At 42.1% G+C, this 11839-nt stretch overlaps 1 protein-coding gene across 2 annotated transcripts in view; it reads left to right on the top strand.

Annotated features, from left to right (window-relative positions):
* Nucleotides 1-335: 335 nt before the first annotated feature.
* Nucleotides 336-11839, top strand: part of LOC139548335 (EH domain-containing protein 2-like) — a 36930-nt gene continuing 25426 nt past the window's right edge. The window contains exons 1-3 of one of the 2 annotated variants that reach the window (XM_071357953.1): nt 336-651; nt 3281-3841; nt 5281-5457. In XM_071357953.1, the coding sequence (XP_071214054.1) occupies nt 3621-3841; nt 5281-5457 (398 nt within the window). In that variant the 5' untranslated portion in view covers nt 336-651; nt 3281-3620. The remainder of the gene's footprint in view (nt 652-3280; nt 3842-5280; nt 5458-11839) is intronic. The other variant, XM_071357952.1, reaches the window with a different exon arrangement.

Genomic DNA, 11839 nt, shown 5'->3' with positions numbered 1-11839 from the left:
TAGTCCGGAGTACCAGTCAGCAAGTTTGTTATGTTACTAATGATAATCAGCAGCATCAGAGCTTGGTGAAGCCGAATTGCCATGACTAAATGGTCACAAAGAATTTGACTGCCATCATGACTCGTGACCACCGGTGTAGCGGTAATACAATCACAGTAACAGCCCTATCTACATATCATTAGATGGGTAACTGTGACTGAGGTTGTGTGGAATGGGGGAAAAGGGGGGTGTAGTGTGTATGTCAGCCAGCAGGGGGTGTTGGTAGTGGACTGGAAACTGTCTTCATGCTCTGATGGGCCTGCAGGGTTCACAGAGTTAGGGAAGAGGAGCGGAGAGAGGGGAGGGGGATATGAGAGAGGGGAATAGGAGAGGAGAGAGTAGGTGTGGAGAGAGGGGAAAAGGAGCGGAGGAGAGGGGAAGTTGAGAGGAGAGGGGAAGTTGAGGAGAGAGAGAGAGAGACAGAGAGAGAGAGAGAGAGAGAGAGAGAGAGAGGACCCCTTCTCACTCATATTAAACTCTGGAGACGTACCATCCCACAGACTGACAGGCTTCTGGCTGCTTCTGGCTGCCACACCCACACATGAGCTGCAGCAACTCTATAAAGTCAGACTATTCTGCAACTTCCTTAAACTCTTCTCCCATCTTCACCAGGTATGGGTTTCTTATCTGTTGCTAGAACTTAATGTAATGGTCTATTTCTGTCTCTGACTTTAAACTGTGTGTTTCCAAGTTCCCATCAAACAGCCTTTGTGAGGTACTGAATGGAAATTCTGAGGCACTGGCTGGATATTTGTTTTGTTTTGAGTGTTTGATCAGTGAAATCGAATGGGTTTGGTGAGGGGCCGCTCTAATGCACTCAACTAGGGTCATACTGTTCCTACTGTTATAGTGAACTCAAACCGACGTTTCCCTTTCTTTAAACTATCACACGCTGTGTCTTTCTAAACTATCCCACTGCTCCATCTCTGACTTCAGATCCACTGTGCTACCAGAAACAGTTTTGTATAGATTCTATTTGGCTCTGACACTACTTTAGAATGTTAACTTTAGATTCTATTTGGCTCTGACACTACTTTAGAATGTTAACTTTAGATTCTATTTGGCTCTGACACTACTTTAGAATGTTAACTTTAGATTCTATTTGGCTCTGACACTACTTTAGAATGTTAACTTTAGATTCTATTTGGCTCTGACACTACTTTAGAATGTTAACTTTAGATTCTATTTGGCTCTGACACTACTTTAGAATGTTAACTTTAGATTCTATTTGGCTCTGACACTACTTCAGAATGTTAACTTTTGATTCTATTTGGCTCTGACACTACTTCAGAATGTTAACTTTTGATTCTATTTGGCTCTGACACTACTTTAGAATGTTAACTTTTGATTCTATTTGGCTCTGACACTACTTCAGAATGTTAACTTTTGATTCCATTTGGCTCTGACACTACTTTAGAATGTTAACTTTAGATTCTATTTGGCTCTGACACTACTTCAGAATGTTAACTTTTGATTCTATTTGGCTCTGACACTACTTTAGAATGTTAACTTTAGATTCTATTTGGCTCTGACACTACTTCAGAATGTTAACTTTTGATTCTATTTGGCTCTGACACTACTTTAGAATGCTAACTGTAGATTCTATTTGGCTCTGACACTACTTTAGAATGTTAACTTTTGATTCTATTTGGCATACAATGTAGAATGGTACTGTGTGACTGGTACTGTATATATGTATATAGTGAGGGTGTATATATAGTTTAGTGAGGGTTTATATAGTGTGTAGTGTGACGTCCCTCCCACGCCGCTGGGATCTCCTCTTCGGTCGTCTGCTTGTTGCATGGGGCTAGTGGGCAGAGCTGGAAGGATTGTCAGCTGTAAAAATGAATACTAAATAATACAAAAATGTAACAAGCTGTGGATGTCTATATGATCAGTAGTGTATGAGTGGAGAGAGTGTTGTCTGGTGGAAACAGACCAACAACCAGAAGGTGGAGGAAGCCAGCCGACCAGTCAGGGAAGAGAGAGAGTGTTGTCTGATGTGGCCACCCTTCATAGCCTGCAGGCCAATCCTGCCCAGGTGCGCCACATCAGACAACACTCTCTCTCTTCCCTGACTGGTCGGCTGGCTTCCTCCACCTTCTGGTTGTTGGTCTGTTTCCACCAGACAACACTCTCTCCACTCATACACTACTGATCATATAGACATCCACAGCTTGTTACATTTTTGTATTATTTAGTATTCATTTTTACATTTAAGTCATGCGTGGTCTCCCTTTGTTACGAACTATGAGCCAAGGCAATAACAATATATATAGTCTGAGTGTGTAGTCTGAGTGTGTGTATTATGTGTGTATATATATATTCTGAGTGTGTGTATAGTCTGTGTATATATATAAAGTTTGAGTGTCTATATAGTGTGTGTGTGTATATATATATAGTCTGAGTGTGTATATAGTGTATGTATATATATTCTGAGTGTGTGTATAGTCTGTGTATATATATATATATAGTCTGAGTGTGTATATAGTGTGTATATATATATATAGTCTGAGTGTGTGTGTATATATATATATATATATAGTCTGAGTGTGTGTATATATATATATATATATAGTCTGAGTGTGTGTATATATATATAGTCTGAGTGTGTGTATATATATAGTCTAAATGTTTGTATATAGTCTGAGTGTATGTATATATAGTGTGTATATATAGTATGAGTGTGTGTATAGTGTATTTGTGTATATATACAGTCTGAGTGTGTGTATATAGTGTGTATACATAGTCTGAGTGTATGTATATATATATAGTCTAAATGTTTGTATATAGTCTGAGTGTATGTATATATAGTGTGTATATATAGTATGAGTGTGTGTATAGTGTATTTGTGTATATATACAGTCTGAGTGTGTGTATATAGTGTGTATACATAGTCTGAGTGTATGTATATATAGTCTTAGATTATATATACAGTCTGAGTGTGTGTATATAGTGTGTGTATATGTTGTGTGTATATAGTGTGTGTATATATAGTCTGAGTGTATGTATATATAGTGTGTATATATAGTCTGAGTGTGTGTTTAGTGTATTTGTGTATATATAGTCTGAGTGTGTGTATATATAGTCACAATGTAGCAGACAGAATTGTCTCCTCTCACTGGAGAATGGCACTGGAACATGCTGACAATTCATTTAGGATTTTCTTTTGCAGAAACGTGTCTGTGTTTCTCTAGAGACATGTTTATAGTTGACATTTCATTCATTCATTCTTTTTCAGGTCGTTCAGGAGTCAGAGTGGTGTGTATAGAAGAGGGAAGACCCAGACCAGAGCTCTAACGTACTACAGAAGTCACAGCCCTACAGTAACATACAGGACCATCTTCTGAGAGGAGGCTCAGGAGAAGAGCAACATTCACAAAAACACAGGAAACACCTGAAGAAAGTTTCACCCTCAGAAAACACAGATGTACACCGACAGACGCAACACACACACTTCCACAGACAGATAACTCAAGGAACTCCCAAGCTCACTCATTCATCTAGTCAGATCATTTCCTCTTGAAGGACAACAATCAATCAACCAACTGACAAATCAATCAACCTATCATCCAATCAGGATGTCTCGTTGGGGCCGTAAAGACGTGAAGAAGACTCCTGAGGTGATCAGGACAGTGACAGAGGGGTTAAAGTCTCTGTACCATCAGAAGCTCCTCCCCCTGGAGCAGCACTACGGTTTCCATGACTTCCACTCTCCCTCCTTGGAGGACGCAGACTTTGACAACAAACCCATGGTTCTGGTGGTGGGGCAGTACTCCACTGGCAAGACTAGCTTCATCAAGTAAGAGTTTAAACAGACAGCTTGGTGCATTCAACATGTGAATACTTCTTACAAAAACAAGTAGTGATGAAGTCAATCTCTTCTCTACTTTGAGCCAGGAGAGATTGACATGCATATTAGCACTCTGTATACAATTAAGGGGCAGCTGTGCCCTGTTCTCGCCAGTTGCTTATTCTATGTTTCTCTGTGCTACGTGTTGCTTATTCTATGTTTCTCTGTCTGCGTGCTACGTGTTGCTTATTCTATGTTGATCTGTCTGCGTGCTACGTGTTGCTTATTCTATGTTGATCTGTCTGCGTGCTACGTGTTGCTTATTCTATGTTTCTCTGTCTGTGTGCTACGTGTTGCTTATTCTATGTTTCTCTGTCTGTGTGCTACGTGTTGCTTATTCTATGTTTCTCTGTCTGCGTGCTACGTGTTGCTTATTCTATGTTTCTCTGTCTGCATGCTACGTGTTGCTTATTCTATGTTTCTCTGTCTGCATGCTACGTGTTGCTTATTCTATGTTTCTCTGTCTGCATGCTACGTGTTGCTTATTCTATGTTTCTCTGTGCTACGTGTTGCTTATTCTATGTTTCTCTGTCTGCGTGCTACGTGTTGCTTGTTCCATGTTGATCTGTCTGTGTGCTATGTGTTGCTTGTTCTATGTTGATCTGTCTGTGTGCTTTGTGTTGCTTGTTCTATGTTGATCTGTCTGTGTGCAATGTGTTGCTTGTTCTATGTTGATCTGTCTGTGTGCTATGTGTTGCTTGTTCTATGTTGCTCTGCATGTGCTCACTGCTCATTGTTTGTCTGTATGGTTATTGTAAATATTTTTTTTAAATTAGCCGGCTGGCTAAAACCGGCACTTTTACTGAAACGTTGATTAATGTGCACTGTCCCTGTAAAAATAAACTCAAACTCAATTTCTCATAAACCCAAAGGGATTTAACAGATTAATGTCATTTTATTAATGGGTGCTTATTAGTAACTGGAATAAGTAGTTTCATAAATGTGTCAAGTGCAGCATCTGGTTGCTCCTCATTACACACCACAGACCAACAAATATTATTTATCATCAATATAGGAATCACTACAACTTATTGTATGACCTGTTATACACTTTTGTTTTCCTAGATATGGTTACTATATTGTGATCCCTACACTAGCAGGATTTCTCAAGCAGTTTCATCAAGTAACCATTCAGATATACAGTAGCTGTCAAGTTCATTACAGGGACAGATGTTCTTTTATCTGTTTTATACTGCAAAACAAACATTGTTTTGATGTAATGTTTTGATAAGCACCTGCTCCAATGTGTGCGTCTGGCTAACGTGGTGGCGTTTGTTTGTCTGTGTGAGTCTGTCTCAGATAAAAACCCTGATTAAGGCTACACGCCGAAACACATTGGTTTTAACAACAGACTTTAATGTGAATATGTTCCTCTCTCCCTGCGTCAGGTATGTGTTGGAGCAGGATATCCCAGGAAGCAGGATAGGACCAGAGCCCACCACTGACTGTTTCACAGCCATCATGCACGGTGAGGTGGAGGGGGTTATCCCAGGCAACGCTCTCATCGTCGACCCCAACAAACCCTTCCGCAATCTCAACCCCTTCGGAAACACCTTCCTGAACAGGTGAGTACAGGATGAAATCCATAATGAATGTTTTGGAATTTTCTAGAATGGTCCTTCTGAAGGAAGAGGGAGATGAGGATGAAAAACGAGAGAAACTGAGCCAATGAGAACCACCCCTTGCCCTCACCACCTCCTCCAATGAAAGGAGAGCCAGGAAGGGAGAGAACAGAAAATCTGTTTATTGCTCTATGGAATTTCAAGTGTCCGTCCCAAATTTCAGAGTGGGGAGGGACTTGAGAAAGGGAGCGATATCTATCTGGCGTTACGGGGCTGAATCATCCTGAGGTACTTTCCTCTGCTCTAGTGTGTTTATCCTGTAGTCTGGGATGCCCTCTTTCAGAGGGATACCTTCTATTGAGGCATACTGTGGCAGCTGTGTTTGTTGTTATACTGAAGCCATGTCAACTATAGGAATCGAACACTAGAATTACTGAAGCCATATCAACTGCAGAAGTCGAACACTAGAAGAACTGACTCCGAATCAACTGTAGGAGTCGAACACTAGAAGAACTGACTCCGAATCAACTGTAGGAGTCGAACACGAGAAGAACTGACTCCGAATCAACTATAGGAATCGAACACTAGAATTACTGAAGCTATATCAATCAATCAAATGTATTTATGAAGCCCTTCTTACATCAGCCGATGTCACAAAGTGCTGTACAGAAACCCAGCCTAAAACCCCAACAGCAAGCAATGCAGGTGTAGAAGCACGGTGGCTAAGAAAAACTCCCTAGAAAGGCCAAAACCTAGGAAGAAACCTAGAGAGGAACCAGGCTATGAGGGGTGGCCAGTCCTCTTCTGGCTGTGCCGGGTGGAGATTATAACAGAACATGGCCAAGATGTTCAAATGTTCATAGATGACCAGCAGGGTCAAATAACATTAAACACAGTGGTTGTCGAGGGTGCAACAAGTCAGCACCTCAAGAGTAAATGTCAGTTGGCTTTTCATAGATGATCATTCAGAGTTAGAGACAGCAGGTGTGGTAGAGAGAAAGAGTCGAAAACAGCAGGTCCGGGACAAGGTAGCACGTCCGGTGAACAGGTCAGGGTTCCATAGTCGCAGGCAGAACAGTTGAAACTGGAGCAGCAGCATGATCAGGTGGACTGGGGACAGCAGGGAGTCATCAGGCCAGGTAGTCCTCAGGCATGGTCCTAGGGCTTAGGTCCTCTGAGAGAAGAAAAAGGGAGAGAATTAGAGGGAGCATACTTAATCTCACACAGGACACCGGATAAGACAGGAGAAATACTCCACATATGACAAACTGACCCTAGCCCCCCGACACATAAACTATTGCAGCATAATTACTGGAGGCTGAGAGAGGAGGGGTCGACAGACACTGTGGTCCCGTCCAACTATACCCCCGGACAGGGCCAACCAGGCAGGATATAACCCCACCCACTTTGCCAAACCACAGCCCCCACACCACTAGAGGGATATCTTCAACCACGAACTTACCATCCTGAGACAAGGCCGAGTATAGCTCACGAAGATCTCCCCCACGGCACAAACCCGAGCGGGGTGCCAACCCAGACAGGAAGATCACGTCAGAGACTCAACCCACTCAAGTGACGCACCCCTCCTAGGGACGGCATGGAAGAACACCAGTAAGCCAGTGACTCAGCCCCTATAATAGGGTTAGAGGCAGAGAATCCCAGTGGAGAAAGGGGAACCGGCCAGGCAGAGACAGCAAGGGCGGTTCATCGCTCCGGTGCCTTTCTGTTCATCTTCACACTCCTGGGCCAGACTACACTCAATCATAGGACCTACTGAAGAGATGAGTCTTCAGTAAAGACTTAAAGGTTGAGACCGAGTCTGCGTCTCTCACATGGGTAGGCAGACCATTCCATAAAAATGGAGCTCTATAGGAGAAAGCCCTGCCTCCAGCTGTTTGCTTAGATATTCTAGGGACAATGAAGTCTGCATCTTGTGACCGTAGCGTGCGTGTAGGTATGTACGGCAGGACCAAATCGGAAAGATGGATATGAGCAAGCCCATGTAATGATTTGTAGGTTAGCAGTAAAACCTTGAAATCAGCCCTAGCCTTGTAGAGAGGCTAGCACTAGAGTAATATGATCAAATTTTTTGGTTCTAGTCAAGATTCTAGCAGCCGTGTTTAGCACTTCCTGAAGTTTATTTAGTGCTTTATCCGGGTACCCGGAAAGTAGAGCATTGCGGTAGTCTAACCTAGAAGTAACAAAAGCATGGATACATTTTTCTGCATAATTTTTGGACAGAAAGTTTCAGATTTTTGCGATGTTATGTAGATGGAAAAAAGCTGTCCATGAAACAGTCTTGATATGTTCGTCAAAAGAGAGATCAGGGTCCAGAGTAACGCCGAGGTCCTTCACAGTTTTATTTGAGACGACTGTACAACCATCAACCATTGTCAGATTCAACAGAAGATCTCTTTGTTTCTTGGGACCTAGAACAAGCATCTCTGTTTTGTCCAAGTTTAAAAGTAGAACATTTGCCGCCATCCACTTCCTTATGTCTGAAACACAGGCTTCTAGCGAGGGCAATTTTGGGGCTACACCATGTTTCATCAAAATGTACAGCTGTGTGTCATCCGCATAGCAGTGAAAGTTAACATTATGTTTCCGAATGACATCACCAAGAAGTAAAATATATAGTGAAAACAAAAGTGGTCCTAAACAGAACCTTGAGGAACACCGAAATTTACTGTTAATTTGTCAGAGGACAAACCATCCACAGAGACAAACTGATATCTTCCCGACAGATAAGATCTAAACCAGGCCAGAACTTGTTCGTGAAGACCAATTTGTGTTTCCAATCTCTCCAAAATAATGTGGTGATCGACGGTAACAAAAGCAGCACAAGAACAGATACAGAGCCTTGGTCTGACGCCATTAAAAGGTAATTTACCACCTTCACAAGTGCAGTCTCAGTGCTATGATGGGGTCTAAAACGAGACTGAAGCGTTTTGTATACATTGTCTGTCTTCAGGAATGCAGTGAGTTGCTACGCAACAGCTTTTTCAAATGTTTTTGAGAGGAATGGGAGATTTGATATAGGCCGATAGTTTTTTATATTTTCTCGGTCAAGGTTTGGCTTTTTCAAGAGAGGCTTTATTACTGCCACTTTGAGTGAGTTTGGTACACATCCGGTGGATAGAGAGCCGTTTATTATGTTCAACATAGGAGGGCCAAGCACAGGAAGCAGCTCTTTCAGTAGTTTAGTAGGAATAGGGTCCAGTATGCAGCTTGAAGGTTTAGAGGCCATTATTATTTTCATCGCTGTGTCAAGAGATATAGTATTAAAAAACTTGAGTGTCTCCCTTGATCCTAGGTCCTGGCAGAGTTGTACAGACTCAGGACAATTACGCTTTGGAGAAATACGCAGATTTAAAGAGGAGTCCGTAATTTGCTTTCTAATGATCATGATCTTTTCCTCAAAGAGTTCAGGAATTTATCACTGCTGAAGTGAAAGCCATCCTCTCTTGGGGAATGCTGCTTTTTAGTTAGCTTTGCGACGGTATCAAAAATACATTTAGGATTGTTCTCATTCTCCTCAATTAAGTTGGAAAAATAGGATTATACTGCGGATCAAATCAAATTTTATTTGTCACATACACATGGTTAGCAGATGTTAATGCGAGTGTAGCGAAATGCTTGTGCTTCTAGTTCCGACAATGCATTAATAACCAACGAGTAATCTAACCTAACAATTTCACAACAACTACCTTATACACACAAGTGTAAAGGGATGAAGAATATGTACATAAAGATATATGAATGACTGATGGTACAGAACGGCATAGGCAAGATGCAGTAGATGGTATAGAGAACAGTATATACATATGAGATGAGTAATGTAGGGTATGTAAACATTATATTAAGTGGCATTGTTTAAAGTGGCTAGTGATACATTTTTTACGTGTTTGGCAGCAGCCACTCAATGTTAGTGGTGGCTGTTTAACAGTCTGATGGCCTTGAGATAGAAGCTGTTTTTCAGTCTCTCGGTCCCAACTTTGATGCACCTGTACTGACCTCGCCTTCTGGATGATAGCGGGGTGAACAGGCAGTGGCTCGGGTGGTTGTTGTCCTTGATGATCTTTTTGGCCTTCCTGTGACATCGGGTGGTGTAGGTGTCCTGGAGGGCAGGTAGTTTGCCCCCGGTGATGAGTTGTGCAGACCTCACTACTCTCTGGAGAGCCTTATGGTTGTGGGGGCAGCAGTTGCCATACCAGGCGGTGATACAGCCCGACAGGATGCTCTCGATTGTGCATCTGTAAAAGTTTGTGAGTGCTTTTGGTGAGAAGCCGAATTTCTTCAGCCTCCTGAGGTTGAAGAGGCGCTACTGTGCCTTCTTCACCACGCTGTCTGTGTGGGTGGACCAATTCAGTTTGTCCGTGATGTGTACGCCGAGGAACTTAAAACGTTCTACCCTCTCCACTACTGCCCCGCCGATGTGGATAGGGGGGTGCTCCCTCTGCTGTTTCCTGAAGTCCACGATCATCTCCTTTGTTTTGTTGACATTGAGTGTGAGGTTATTTTCCTCCACAGGAAAATAACTCTGACGTGTTGTAATGATGTGCAAATAGTTCAAGTACAAAAGGGAAAATATTAAACATAAATATGGGTTGTATTTACAATGGTGTTTGTTCTTCACTGGTTGCCCTTTTCTTGTGGCAACAGGTCACACATCTTGCTGCTGTGATGGCACACTGTGGTATTTCTCCCAGTAGATATGGGAGTTTATCAAAATTTGATTTTAAAAAAATTCTTTGTGGATCTGTGTAATCTGAGGGAAATATGTGTCTCTAATACGGTCTTACATTTGGCAGGAGGTTAGGAAGTACAACTCAGTTTCCACCTCATTTTGTGGGCAGTGAGCACATAGCCTGTCTTCTCTTGAGAGCCATGTCTGCCAACAACATTCTAGTTTGTTCAGTTTTTTTTATAATTCTTTCCAATGTGTCAAGTAATTATCTTTTTGTTTTCTCATGATTTGGTTGTGTCTAATTGTGTTGCTGTCCTTGGGCTCTGTGGGGTCTGTTTGTGTCTGTGAACACAGCCCCAGGACCAGCTTGCTTAGGGGACCCTTCTCCAGGTTCATCTCTCTGTAGGTGATGGCTTTGTTATGGAAGGTTTGGTAATCACTTCCTTTTAGGTAGTTGTAGAATTTAACGGCTCTTTTCTGAATTTTAATAATTAGCGGGTATCGGCATAATTCTGCTCTGCATCCATTATTTGGAATTTTACTTTACTCTGAGGATATTTTCACAGAATTCTGCATGCAGTCTCAATTTGGTGTTTGTCCCATTTTGTGAATTCTTGTTTGGTGAGTGGACCCCAGACCTCACAACCATGAAGGGCAATGGGTTCTATAACTGATTCAAGTATTTGTTGCTAGATCCTAATTTTTATGTCCATTTTTTTTATTTAACCTTTATTTAACCAGGTAGGCTAGTTGAGAACAAGTTCTCATTTGCAACTGCGACCTGGCCAAGATAAAGCAAAGCAGTGTGACACAGACAACAACACAGAGTTACACATGGAGTAAACAATAAACAAGCCAATAACACAATAAACAAGTATATGACACAGTAGAAAAAAAGAAAGTCTATATACAGTGTGTGCAAAAGGCATGAGGAGGTAGGCAATAAATAGGCCATAGGAGTGAATAATTACAATTTAGCAGATTAAACACTGGAGTGATAGATGTGCAGATGATAATGTGCAAGTAGATACTGGTGTGCAAAAGAGCAGAAAAGTACATAAAATAAAAACAATATGGGGATGAGGTAGGTAGATTGGGAGCTATTTACAGATGGACTATGTACAGCTGCAGCGATCGGTTAGCTGCTCAGATAGCTGATGTTTAATGTTAGTGAGGGAAATAAAAGTCTCCAACTTCAGCGATTTTTGCAATTCGTTCCAGTCACTGGCAGCAGAGAACTGGAAGGAAAGGCGGCCAAATGAGGTGTTGGCTTTGGGGATGATCAGTGAGATATACGTTCCTTTTGATGGCGTAGAAGGTCTTTCTTGCCTGGTCTCTCAGATCATTCACAGCTTTGTGGAAGTTACCTGTGGCGCTGATGTTTAGGCCGAGGTATGTATAGTTTTTTTGTGTGCTCTAGGGCAATGGCGTCTAGATGGAATTTGTATTTGAACTCCTGGCAACTGGACCTTTTTTGGAACACCAGTATTTTTGTCTTACTGGGATTTACTGTCAGGGCCCAGGTCTGACAGAATCTATCTAGGTGCTGCTGTAGGCCCTCCTTGGTTGGGGACAGAAGCACCAGATCATCAGTAAACAATAGACATTTGACCTCAGATTCTAGTAGGGTGAGGCCAGGTGCTGCAGGCTGTTCTAGTGTCCTTGCCAATTTGTTTGTATAGCAGACCCTCATGCCAA

Source organism: Salvelinus alpinus, chromosome 21, assembly GCF_045679555.1.
Source record: "Salvelinus alpinus chromosome 21, SLU_Salpinus.1, whole genome shotgun sequence".
Taxonomy (NCBI): domain Eukaryota; kingdom Metazoa; phylum Chordata; class Actinopteri; order Salmoniformes; family Salmonidae; genus Salvelinus; species Salvelinus alpinus.
Note: the sequence above shows the minus strand (reverse complement) of the source record. Positions and strands in the feature narration are given on the sequence as shown.